The following is a 14,857-nucleotide window of genomic DNA, read 5'->3' as shown; positions in this document are numbered from 1 at the left end:
TAATAGACTATATCAATCTCTGTGTGTTATGTGTTACAGTGTTCGCAATTAAGAATTAAGATCCTTATACGAATTATACCATTTTCAGCTTATTTTAAATGTACATGCCATCTTTGAACACTTCCATACACTGGCGTATCGCGTTATTATCGTCGTCGCCAGAGCCGCTGTAGCTGACGATGCCTTTGTTTGGGTCCAAGATCCTGTCGAAGAATGTCATCGAAGTGACGTTGCAGGGAATGGATTCGGTCTGCTCTTTAGCTACGTCGCTTCCTATATAAATACAATTACAGTAACAAGATGGATATTTTATAAATCCACTTCAAACAAAAAATAATAATAGGTAGATAGGAAGATTTTAAACAAAATGTAATGATTTTTCAAGAATTTTAATTTTTAAATTAATATATAATCAATTATATTATGTACACGCCATAGATACACTGTTTACTGAAAATATACTGAAAAAAACTGTTAAAAAATTCAATATCATTGAACCATTTTTCAACATCATTAGTTGCGACCAAGTTCAAAGTATGACTCACACATCGTTTGTGAGCGGACAAACTATCTTCATTTATATAGTCAATTTCTGTTCCAATTTCAGCATTTTCAATTATACCATTTAAATAAATTAGCTCTATTTTCGATCTTCATCGAATAAGTTTTCCTCATCATTTATATCAATTCCAAAAACCTTAACTACTTTTACAAAATTGCTACCATTATCAGTTGTAGTACTGGTTACTTTATTTTGAATTTTGTACTTGATGTTTATATTATATATTTCTTCGGGTATTACATCAAAAGTATGTCGACCTTTTATCACAAGCAATGCTTGATATATATTCAATATTTGACAGTGTTTTAGTAATATTAGCTGTGAAGTTTAATCGTGTTTTTAATGTTTTTGAAAACATAACAATTAATGTTTTTGGAAGACCCAACCTAATTAATAATAATAATAATAATAATAAATTCAAAAATACTGACTTGTCAACAATATTAATTGGCTGTGTATCTTGAACAACAAATTTAATTATTGCTGAGTTCAGTTGTTTTTGTGTGATTATTTAATTTCCAGTACCTATTCTGTTTAATATAGTCTGTATGAGATTGCTCGATTTATCATTTATCAGTAGATTTTTTGTAACTGTATCCTCATCATTTTGTAAACAATTTGTTTTTTTTCTGCATCTGTATCAGCACGGAAATCTGCATACTTATATGTATGAACTTTCTGAGAAAAAAAAGAAAAGAAATAAGTAGGTATTTTATATTTAGGTACTTAAAATATTTATTTTTTACCTAAAAGAGTAAATAATTAAATTACATAATTAAAGTAAGTAGTTAACTTTCTACACAGTTTTGGAAATTAGTATACAAACTAATATGATAATCCTCAAAAATCAGAAATTTAAATAAGGTACATAAAAACTAAAAAATAATTTAACAGAATACCTCTTAACTTTTTTTTTATAACACTTCCTACTATTTTTTTCAGAAAAAAGGAAAAATATGTTACCTATATACTAATATTTAATAATATACCATAAAATATTAATATACATTAGTGATTAACATTTAGCATATTAATCTTAAAACGTCTCTAGGTTACCATTGACAACCGATGATTAATATATTTAGGTTACCATAGCAACGAATTATGCTTTTTTAGATTCTAAGCGTAGCGATGAATGTATTACATTTACAAGCCATATACATGATTGATGTATCTGCACGCAGTGAGATACTCCTTTTTGTTTTTTTCACATTGTTTTTCATATAAATAATATATTATACACTATACAGGAACATGTTTGTATGTATTGTATCGGTGAATATTACATTATATAGCTGTATCTAATATATTATGTACCTATATGTTAGGTTCCTATAATAGGAACCAGTTAAGGACGGCAAAGCTAAAATCCGTGCTGACTTTGATCAGTTATATTATGATGATATCCAGCAAGCTTTTAAGAATCTGGAGGATTAAAAGTATTTTTCATGTTAATACATCGTTATCCAAAAACAAAACAAGTTTGTAAAAAAAAGTAAAACAAGTTTGTTGTTTACTACAGCTTAAGTAAAATTAGCCCACATCATAGAATGAAACTGTGGTGACGGATGTAAGATTCTTTTGGTTTTTAAACTTGTTGTTTATGTGTCGCCATCAACATTTTTTATATTATTATTTCATTTTATTTGTCATTCCACTCTTGTAAACTTCTTTCACAATAAGTGAACTATCATTTTATAATTAAATTTGAATTCGACTATAATCAATCGTACCATATGCATTTTATAAATTAATTTCTGTTTCAATTAATCATTATTTAAAGATATGAATATACTCATTATCATGTGAATATAAATTATTTATTTTGAAATTGACAACTACAATAATAATTGGAAAAAATAGTTTAATCAGTACTATTCAAACTATTTTTATTTTTCGGCAATTATAACATTTAAAAAATTGTTTAACACAAAATTAAAAAAATATATTAAGTACTCTAAATACCATAAGAATACTATTTATATTTTCTTAAATCCCAAATAATTATTCATAATGTTTTTTTTTGGATAGTCAATTATGGTTTTTCTTCATGAATGATTGTTTTGTTGATTTTAATTATATTATAGTCTATGAATTATATTAAATAATGTAGGGGTTTTATTCTTATGAAAGAGACCATTATAGTGTACTCGGTAAATTTAATGTTTGTAAAATATTATTAGGTAATCTGTTATCGATGATAATTAACAAATACATTTCAAAATTATTTTTCTAGGTATTTTAGTATTGACAGTTTTTCAGGAATCCAGCAACATGAAAATAAGTTTTGATTTAAGATATTACTAAAAGTACCTATAGTGAGCTGTAACTATTATTATAATTTTTAATGGTTATTTAACCCATCCAGTTTATCTTGGCCATCGACTAACATTATTGTTACCAACACAGTTTTTTATGTATTACAGTCAACTCTCGATAACTCGAAGCTCAAGGGAAAAAAAAAATTTGATTACTAAAAATTTCGAGTTATCAATATCTCAATGTATTATTGTTATTTGAAGGGGAATTTAATTTGTTCGAGATGTCGAAAATTTCGAGTTATCAAGGTTCGAGTTACCGGGAGTCCACTGTATAAAAGATTGCATTCTCTATAACCATAAGTTATCCGTTCGTGACGTGCAAGCGATCGTTTTTATGTATGAGAAGAATAAAAACCTACATTAGATCAACTATGACTCAAGGTAGATTTAGTGATCTGGCTATAATAAATAATATAGAAATAAAAGTATCAACATATTGGCGTATACAATAAATTATAAAATGTACCTATTCTTTACATTTTGTTTTTAATGATGAGTTTACACTTTGATTGTATGGTTTATATTAAATTTTGATTTTAGTGGAGTTTTTGTAACTACTAAATTTCAGTGATGCTTATATGGGTGGTGTGAGGGGGCTTTTCCTCCTGGCTATTTTACACTTGGTTTTGTAGGACTCTAGCCCCTGTAACTATTCAATCTTAGTTACGCCTATGCTGGCGGACGGTTGTAAGGATATACTGAGAAAAAAGAAAGAAAAAAAGACCTTCATATATGTATTTTATTAAAATACTATAGCGCTGCTGCCGCCGTATCAATATTTATAGTGAATACAAGCCATCATAAATTCAAAACGTAGGTATATCGATGTACAGGAAAAAGTGGTGTTTTTATTTTACATAATATTATATAATATAAATAATCTATAATATACGCGCGTCGCAGTCGTCGTACAATTTTATTTGTGTACGCATACGTTCATATATCATATAGTAATATACTAATAATTAATAAATTAAGTATAATAATATCATACTAATGTGCGATCGAAACGCAGAGCACGCACATGTTGTGCGTGCGTGCTATAAGCGCAATTAGGGGGAGAAATGGGGGCTTAGCCCCCTCAAAATAAATTATTTAATTGTTTCCTAATACATTAATAAACCTTTAAAAAATCAACTGTTTTTCTAATTTTTTTTTTTTGGAAAAAAATGTAATTATTTAATTTTTATTTAAGCTTAATAACAATTTTATATTGCCTATGGTATATTTATAATTAATTATGGGTTAATTACACTAATATTAGCGTTTAAAAAATATTTGCTCACTCATTTTCATGTGGTTGTGTGTAATAATATAAACTAATATTGTAGACTGGGGAATGGGGATTTTTATTTTGATTACGACACAGTATATTATTATTGTGAAAAATGAAACTTCAGTAAATGAAAATTTGGTTTTTTTTTTGTACAATTTTTTTATATTTTTAAATGAGTTATGACTTAAGAGTTAAGAGTATGTTAAATATTAATACCTATTAATTGAAAATGCTCACAATCTACTTAAAAAAAAAAATATTGTAAGAAACCAATAAGAGAGCACAGATAATGTTCTTACATTTAAGTTTGATAATAGGTCAATTTCCTCTAATATTTAAGCTAACGATAAAAAATTGGGAGTGTTGGGTAAGTTACTTTACTTGTTAGTTAGTGATAAATTAAATTAAGTTACTTTACTCATTAAAATAAAATTACTCAAATAAAATTGTAATGAAATTAATTTACTTTTCAAATAGAAAAGTAACTCATTACTTTCTCATTACAAAAAAAAAAAATGTATTTTAAATTTCTTGGCAATTATCATTCTTGAAGCAATAATGTAACTAGATATATATATATTATCTATAATATAAAGGTATAATTTGAAAAATATGTACAGTTAATACGTCATGTTTACATAACAATAGTAATTACTTATGACTGTTAAAAATAGTACTAATTAATTGTACCTATTTATCATTATAATATAGTTAAACTTATTATGTATTTATGTCACAAACTCGCAACATAAACCTTAGGACTTAGGTATGTGAAAATAAAATTATAATACATTTAAAACACAATAAGGACTTACAAAATTATAAAAATAAACCGTTTCTTATAAATGCCAAATGATAACGATTTATAAAAATGCAATGAAAATATTTTGATTTTATTTGTTTATCAGAAAAATAATGTTATTACCAATTTTTTAATGTAAATTCTAAATATTATGGTAATAACTAATAAGGATTTTCAAATTGAACAGTTTTTTTACAACACTAAGTTCCTTATAAAACCTGTATAGTTAATAGGAGAGTATAAAACCTAATAGTCCACCCTAGATATTCATAGGAATTGTTCAGCGAAGGTACCTATTTAGAGGAATCATTTAAATAATACATTTAATTAACTGTTCTCGTGATTTACGATGCAATTGGATATGTCAAATGTTAAATCCATTTAAAACTGAATTGTGGCGAGTTACAATTAAATATATATACATATTAGATTGGCAAACACAGTAATAACCTCATTATACGTATATTTTTTTTATTTTTAATTTGCAATAGTTTGGTACTAAATAATTCTAAACTGTAAAACCATATAAATTACTTATCAAAAGTAATTTTCTTTACATTTTAGTTACAGGTAAATAATTATAATGAAATTACGTAACCTGTTACAAGCAAAGCAACACAACACCGTTACACTAACGCGTTACTTTTGTTATGTTACTACCCAACACTGAAAATTGGAATGGCTGGACATACATTTTGGTATATTATGCGTTGGTAAGACAAAACACAACATATTATGCAGTTACCACATCCTCTTAAACACTTAAAGTATATATATATATATGCGAAATAATTATTGTTAATCATATAGAATGTAAAAATCTTATTAATATGTCAATAAATTATTTTATAATTGAACTGTCTGTGTCAGTGCAAGTACAGTGGATAGAGTAAGTCAATTTGGCCACTTTTGGGTTGAAAAAAATGTTCAATGTACTTTGTATTATTAAAATATAAGTATAATCAGTATAATAGTTATTTGGATTATAAATATAAAAATGTTAAGAATTTTTTAATACAGAAGAACAAAACCCATTAAATATTAATACTTCAAAGAAAAAAAAGGACAAATAACAATCATTTACAATAAAAAATTACAGTTGTGATAGACTCAAGGACGTTATCTACCTTTCTCTTTCTGGCCATTCAAAATAGATGAATATTGAATTAGTAATTATGTAAATAAATTTTAGTTTTTGTACTATTGGTACCTATTCTGTAATCCATAGGTAATTCAATTTGTTCATTTTGAAAAACTAAAACTCAACTACAATAGGTAAATCATATTATTTACAATATATTGACCTGACAATTTGTCCATTGCTTTAATAAATTAAGTGTTTGTTATTATTGTCTTATATTAAACCAATAAAAGTATAAAATTGTAATGTTATTATATTATGTGTCCCTGATAAGTTTTTCAAGGAATATAAGAGAAGAAAAGTTTAAAACTCTACTTTTACTAGATTTCAGCAAGATACAATTAATGTAATTTAACGCATTAAGTTGTAATTTTTTTACACTTTTTTTTACACTAGTAATTTATTACTTATCAGATAAAATGGACTATAAAAATAATTGTTACAGTCATCATTAATAAATATACTTATTTCTGGGTGGACAGTTTTAATGCGGGGCATACTTTTAATAAATAAATAAAACAATTGTTAATAACCTTAATTTGCATTAATCCAATTAAAAATAATTATAAATGGACCTGGTTGCTTAGAAAAATTGAACCCATTTCATAGATTTTAATACATTACCAAGAATATTAAACGAGGAAGCTGTATTCATAAATACATTTTGTGATATATTTGGACCAGTCGCAGAGTCCTAAGATTTCTTACTAGGTGAAAAAGCCATGTATATGGGATATCTGCTACCGACTTTACATGCTTTAGAGAAAAAAAATTAAAATAGACAATGTAAACCTATGACGCTATTACCTATGACCTATTGTACACTTCTATTAGAAGCTGTTCTAAGATTATTAAAAAAAAGGTTTGTAAGATTAAATTAGAAAATTAAATTGTAGTCATCATAGTCGCAAGGGTCGCTGCCATCAGTTGTCCGGTCGACTGGGCACGACACCAGCCGACATCATTATCATTATTATTATTATTGCCACTTTTATACTCAGTTACTAGTTAGTTCACTTTTGCCGATTGTTGTTGTTACTTGTTCTTAATGTACCTCACCGTTGATTACATAATATGTGCAAACCATGCTTTTAGTTGTGTGTAAATACTTTATACTTTATAATTATTATTCTTTCAGACTACTTAAGTTATTGCAGAATAAGAAGTGTGATATTGTTGATTTGTTTATGAATAAATATATTTATTGAGTCGAGTTATGTAATGAATTCAAGTTATTATTGTTATCGATCCTGACCAAACTCTTCTGTCGACAAAATAAATTATTATTTAATATATTAATGGTTATTCTTAATTAATATTACTAATTACTATGTTACTGGTATTATAAATTTGATCACATATGGATGGAAAAAGAATTAGTAATTGCTGCATGTCTTATTCCAAGATTTAAACTAAATTGGCTAGAAGGTGACGAAAAATTGAATGCTGAATTATTTTTAAAAACTCAGTTTTTGTGTTCTGAAAATGAAGTATCTGATGGTAATTCAGCTAGCGATTCTGATTCTGATTAAATAAAGATTTTTTTTGTTTACCAACAAAAAGCTATTCCAATAAAAGTAAAACAATAACCTCAGATCAAGAACTTTTAAATTTCTTAAATAACAAAAATATTGATTTAAAAAGTTTATTTGCATTTCCTAAAGTACTGTCAAAATTCTTTCAGTTTAATATAGGTTTACCCTCTAGTGCACCTGCAGAAAGGTTATTTAGTACTGGGGGGAATGTAATGACGTCAAAACGTCATAGATTGGGTGATGATATGTTTGAAAACTTAATTTTATTAAAACGAAATAAGATGTTTTGAAGTTCAATAAAATGTACAAATAGTTTTCTTTTTTATTTGGATAAATAGATATTTACCTACAGCTTTTTTTTAAATTTTTATTTGATATTATAATACCTTACAAGAATACAAGTTGTTTTTTTTTATTCAACAAAGTTTTAAAAATGTATCAAATTAAAATATGAATTATTTATTTATCATGTACCTATTATACCTATTTAATGTTTTTGTTTCAATATTTGAATTGTGTCAATTGAATATATTAGGAATTACAATTATAATTTTCAATTCAACCTAAATTTAAATCTTCAATCGAAAAGATTTTTTCAACTCTTAAAGAAATTAATTAATTTTATCACTAGGGAATCCTTATCAAAATATAACTCAAATAATGTGTCAAACTTTATAAATTGTATATGCTCTAAAGTCTAAATTGTATTTTTATATTTTGGTTGAGTTGTTTATGTTTATGGGTTTTTAATTCCTATATTGACTGCAGGCTAACGATTCAAAAAAAAGAATATTAAATGAAATAGTCCCAATGAAAGCGTTCGTTTATTAAAATAATGTGAACTTGAACACGTCCGTTTGAAAAAAACACGAACGTGAATGTGAACGAGTTCATTTTTTTTTCGTGAGCGTTCCGAACACTGAGCAGTAGTGAGGTTTGAGATGAAATTGTTAAGGACCTTCAAAATAGGGAAGGACAATTGATTGGCAAAGAGATAGCTTTGGAAAAAGAGTTGTTGGAGTCAACCAGTACTGTTAGGCGTAATTATTTAATCTGTTCAAATAATGTAATAAGTTTATCATAGTTGTATTTATTTTTTTTCTATTTATACTGAACCTCTATTACATTTCGTAAAAATTGAGTTTAAATCATGATCTCATGTAAAATGTAAAAAAATATTATAACTTGTAACATTATGTATACATATCTCAAATAATTTTTCTAAGATTATAATTTATATTGTTAAATAACTGATAAAATTATTCAAAATACAAAGTCTACAGATTTTCCACATATTTACTTTTGTGAGCACTGCTTATAAAATGTTATATTACACGATCCAAACGACAATCAAAGTGTTGTTGATTAGTTAAAATTTTCAAATCCCATTACTCAGGCAAGTACACCTTTCGTATATGAAAATTAACATCTAAATTTCCCAACTGTACGCTAATAGCAAAAGGATCTGTAGGATGGAATATAAATTCTACCATTCTTCTCGTTGGTCTATTTTTTGATACACTAGTATACAGATCAAAGCTTGGCGTTCCTGATTCCCTTGAATTGAACCTTTTTAACATACAAAAAAATAATAATATGAAGTTTAATTTATATAACTTATGAGAAAAAAATGATTTAACCTTACCTTATTGGATTTTCGCCAACTAATTGAGGTCTTTCTGTTGTTGACACGCAATTTTTATTGTAACAATAAAGGGACGTATCCAAATATGGAGAGCAGGAAATTGATTGTGTTGCTATTGGTAATACTCGCAACCTTTGGTTTTTTGCTACCAATATGCCACTTAATCTAGCATTTAGCCAATCCCTAAAATGAAACATTTTTGTAAATATAAAGTAAACATAATGCTAAATAATAAATTAATATACCGTGAATATATATTATTTGATGGTGAACGCGGCATAAATCCATCTGGGTTCAAATAGGGATTACGAAAATTATTATAATAATATTCATATCCACGTATAAAATCACTATATGTACTATTAAAAACATTTAAAACCTAGATACAATAACATAAAGAAATTTTCATTACTTGGGTAATTCAAACAATCTTTAAGAGGATGTCAGCGCACTATTTATTTTCTCTCTCTGGCCCACACACAGCATAGACAAAACGCATGAATGCAGTATTATTTTATATATGTTTTTAAGTAATCTTAGAGTAAAATCACCCATCACAAAAAAGATAGAAAATAATATTTTGGAGGGAATTGATTTTATATTTTATTGTTATTTAACTTTGTATGTGGCTTTCAAAAAAAAAAAAAAAAATATTGTACATTTAAATGATGTGTAAATTGTTTTGAGGCAATGTTTAGACAAATCGATATGACATTCCCATAAAAATATTATTTTCTATCTTTTTTTTTAATGGGTGATTTTACGCTAAGACTACTTAAAAAAATAGAAAAAAATGAATCTGCGTAACTGCGTTTTATCTATGTTGCACGTAGGCCAGAGTTTACAAATAGTGCGCTGACATCCTCTTAAAGGAAATTGTTATTGCAGTTAAAAATGCAATAATTATTTTTTGTTTTTTTATTTAATTATGATTATTATAATATCATTATTAAACTATAATGACATATATGTATATGAAATATTTAACACCCTGATCCTTATGATGTTTGGTGAAATTTATGAACCATTGAATTACAGTTTTTAAGGTTAGAACTTCCAAAAGTAAATGGCTGAAATGTATTTTACAGAACAAATATAATATAATAGTAATTAGGGCTCGGAAGGCGATGAAATTGCATGTTTTTTTTTTAATTAATCCAATTTAATGCTAACCTAGATACAATTTTATTCATAATTTAGTCTTCTTTTTTTATAAAAGTTAGATCCTAATCCAATAAGCCGCGATTAGTGCCAAATTTGGGGACATTGTAGAAGGTTTTTCATTGTTTGAATCTCACTGCACTCGTAGTTAGATGATCTATTGAATTAAATTATATCATTTTTATTTTGAATATTATTGTATAATACTAATGAGTAATATTATATTGCTATGATTTGCTGGTTAAAATCAAGGAAGAAATGTGTGATGATCATTTTTATTAATATAAAATCTTTAAATTAAGCCCAAACTCAAATTTAAAATACCTATGTCACCACAAGTAAGGGTAAAATTGAAAAGCGTGGCCTAACTACAGTATAAGTATCCTGAAATATGTTTACATGTAAGAATTTTAAAGCCATTTAACCCCTATAATACATTCTACAGTAGGCATAATATTTTTTGATAAAATATTTTGAAAAATTTAATTAGTTAAAATTGTGTATAAAATAATTAAATTAGTATATTGTATCCATGGACCTATAAACTAATGGACAACGCTTCCCACACCGCCCAACCATTGGCTAATCCACACAACATGACTGAGAGAGAAAAAATAACACATAATGATACGAGAGAAAAAATAATGTTTTGGGTTTTATTTTTTAGCTCACTGTAACGACCCAAAACCCCCTTTTCTATCTCAACAATCCCGTCAGTTAATTTCTCTCTATGCGCTGTCCATTAGTTTATAGGTCCATGATTTTATCCCTAAATTAAATTATCATGTTTTACTCTTAAGTATACCATATTTGAAATTAAAATCAAAACAATAATAACTTGAATTTTAATTGCCTGACACCTTATCGTTGTTAAATTATAAATTTACCGTAGCTGTAGTCATATTGTAAATCATAAAATATGATAATCCTTGTCTACTTGGTTCCAGAATCTTACCAGCGACCACGTCTTTTGATGCATATCTGATGATCATATTGTCTACATCTAATAACTCCATTTTCCAGATTCGTAATGTCACAATCTACAAAACAATAATGATCAATGATTTTGATATTATTTTTGTTGCAAAAAATTAACTCACTTCATCGTAATATTCATAAAATCTCATCAGAGGGTATTGTGTTCTAGCTATCTCTGATCTACGTTCAGCTCTTTTATACAAAAACATCATTAGCTTGTTTTTTAATCCATTGGTAATAGTTTCTTTACTAGGTATATAATCTTCTGCAATTATATCTGTGTGCACAGATGAAATGACCGCAAGATCATTTTCAAAACAAAATCGACCAATTTTTCTTAACAGATGGAAACGGTTTTGGATAAGTTTGTAAACATGAATTGTTTGATGTTGAACAGATAAAATTGTAAGTATATCTTTTAACAGGTAAACACCGTTGTTATGAGATAAATATATTTTATCGTGCTTGAAGTGTAAGTGTTGACTAACAGTCCCTTTTTTTATGTTAATAAAATGTAGAGTATAATTTGCTAAGGGAAATAATCGATTAGGAGTCATTGCTTCATTACTAGTGAAAACATCATCATATTCACTCATATTTATTGAACGACGATAAGGGCCTACAGAACCCAAAACAACATGGGAACTATTTTCTGTGAATAGACAGAATTTTCTTTTAAATTGTTCTCCTTCCACTGTTACTAATATTCGATGTTTCAGTTGAAAAAGACTTTCAAATATTCTCTTGCGAGCAACATCATCATTGTTGTCTTGACCAATACAATTTTCTTCATAGTTCTTTAGCAACTTAGCCGCCATTGAACATCCTAAATAAGCATACACCTCAATGTACAATTTGTCTTGAGAAAAAGCTAAAAGGTGGCGACCATCAGGAGTGAATCTTCTTAGAAAACAAGGAGGTTTCTCAACGTTTAAAATTGTACAATTGGGATTTATGACTTGGTAAGTAGATTTGATACAATTCATGCGTGTCTTAATGCCGTTTATTTCCCGATCGTACAAAGCCTGAAGTATATTATGACGAGTGACTTTTTTTCGATTCATGATTTCGTGTCCTGGGTTAATTTAATTTAATTTAGATGAACTGAGCTTAAGACATAAATTTTGATTATGAATTTTAGTAGGTAAGTGCACGTCTTAATGAACAGTATAATATTCACTTTTTGCTATAATGATCCATACCAAATATTGTTAAATCAAAACAGTAATACTCGTACTTACAATAAAATTAATATTATAAAGAAAAGATTAACACAAACTCCAAATGTTATATTAATAACAACGAGTCGGTAAAATGTAAACTAATAAGTAATAAGTAATTAATTGATAATATCATGAACATCAAATGCTTTAAAATATGATAGTAATGCTTATTACGCCCACCGGACACGACATTGTTGCAGGGTGTGGGGAGGTTAACAACGAAATGTTATGGTTGGGCGGTGTACGGGGTGTATTTGTCCTTATGGGCTCTACAAAATAACATAATCATATCATAACATAACATAGTCTATAGTGCCTTGGCAATACTAGCGCTGTCTTGGTTATGCATAGTCCTGATATAATGGGCAAATAGCTCATGTATTACATAACAATAATTATTCATGTCATACCTACATAAGGAACTTATGAGATGCCTGAATATTGTATTCTTGCGTAGCCAATATTCATGTGTTATTGTGTTTCATTGTAATGGGAAGTTTTATGAAAATAAAAATCGTTTTTAAATAATATGTCGGTATGTTCACATCAGTGGTATCAGTAAAAACATTATACTGATGATAACAGTAACAAAGTGTATTTTTTGTTTTTCAAAATAATGAGTGGAGACACTTAAATGGTTCAACCATTAACTATGGACAGCGCTTAGAGAGAGAAGTCAGGATACGATATAGTCGAGTGAGAAAAGAAACAAAGTAGCAAAATGTATACACGCCCGATATACGGGCTTTATGCGGTGCTCCTTCACTACTTAATGTTTTTTCTCTCTCAGTTATATGGTTATATGATCGCCCGGCATTGTAGGCAGGGTGGAGTGGAATGCGCTGTCCATTAGTTAATAGGTCTATGGGTTCAACCGGTAGATAGGTAGGTACTTTTTTTTTTTTAAATACAGTTAAATATTAATACAGTTTTTTTTTAAAGCAAACTATCTGGAAAGTCGTCGTAGCATAGAAACGAAGTGTAGTCAATAATTGTAGAACAGTAGGAATAGGTAATCCACGTTTAATCATGTAATTAATTTTTACTAATATTGCAACAAATGTTCAAGTAGGTTCAGTTCTTTTTGGAAAACGATGACGTTTAAAAAATTGGTCATCGCTATATAATTCGAATGGGTCATCGACATTACGAAGATACCTTCTTGGTATATAAATCATCCACACTAACGGCTAGACATACGGTAATTTAAATACTTGGTAAAGACAAATTTAATAATATAGAAAATTGTTAAGTGGTTGGTACTTAATTGTTGTAGCATTGCGATAAGCTGAACACAAATGTATCACATAGGGTTTATGTGGTGGAAATTGACCACATAACTTTATGTATCCCTTAATAATCGAATCCTCCCATAAAAAGAACTATGCAACGTGATATTGTTATCAATCACATAAATAAAAAATACAAAAGTACTATGCGTCTCGTAGATTGACTGTGCATACAGGCATTCGACTTTCATTTATGCTTATGAAAAAAACATAAAACCCCAACGATAAACATTTTATTGACATTTATACAAAAAAAACTTAATTAATTTGACTTTTCGGTACTTTTTTATTGTTTGATGTAGGAAAACTTGGAGGAATCTAATTGAGGAATTTTGTATTCAATTTTCAAATTTTTATTTATTTAAATACATTTTTGTATGGATTTCTAACTAAAATAATTTGCAATTTTTCATGATTTTTTAAAAATTCTTACTTCAGACATTCATAAAAAAATATTGTGGATTTACGATTAACTCTTTTTTTTAATTTCCACCAACAACTAATGAGAAACCAACCTTGCATTTAATTTTCAAGTTTTTTGAAAGGGCAAACATTTTTCAAAAAAAACTAATAAAAATCGAATATATCCATCTTAAAATCGCTCAAAAAGAGTTAAATGTTTTTGAAAATTGTATAGTGTATAGAAAATGATAATATAAACATTCAGTGAAAACGGCATATTGTGTCAATGCCCAATGGTTATATCTTTAAGGATTAGGCGTTACTAAAAATTAAAATCTAATTTGTCGAAAACTGGTTATACGTAAAAACCTCAGTTTTCCCTTAATTTTTTTTGTTTTTTTACGCTTTAGTATATTATTTGAATATTTTACTTATGACCCTCCCTCAATGAACCAACTAAATTCACTTTCCTACCAGTCATACCAGAAAAGATAATGAAGTAGAAAAAAGAAAAACTTCAAT

At 27.4% G+C, this 14,857-nt stretch overlaps 1 protein-coding gene across 1 annotated transcript; it reads right to left on the bottom strand.

Moving 5' to 3' along the window:
- Positions 1–8,948: 8,948 nt before the first annotated feature.
- LOC100168010 (DET1 homolog) lies at positions 8,949–12,686 on the bottom strand. The gene is made up of 5 exons (XM_001946460.4): positions 11,544–12,686; positions 11,331–11,483; positions 9,528–9,661; positions 9,283–9,465; positions 8,949–9,206 (listed from the first exon to the last, which is right to left on the bottom strand). Exons 1-5 carry the CDS (start codon positions 12,483–12,485, stop codon positions 9,026–9,028), a joined length of 1,593 nt encoding a protein of 530 aa, XP_001946495.2. The 5' UTR covers positions 12,486–12,686; the 3' UTR covers positions 8,949–9,025.
- Between the last annotated feature and the right edge of the window lie 2,171 nt (positions 12,687–14,857).

This window comes from Acyrthosiphon pisum, chromosome X (assembly GCF_005508785.2).
Source record: "Acyrthosiphon pisum isolate AL4f chromosome X, pea_aphid_22Mar2018_4r6ur, whole genome shotgun sequence".
NCBI classification, from domain to species: Eukaryota; Metazoa; Arthropoda; class Insecta; order Hemiptera; family Aphididae; genus Acyrthosiphon; species Acyrthosiphon pisum.
Note: the sequence above shows the minus strand (reverse complement) of the source record. Positions and strands in the feature narration are given on the sequence as shown.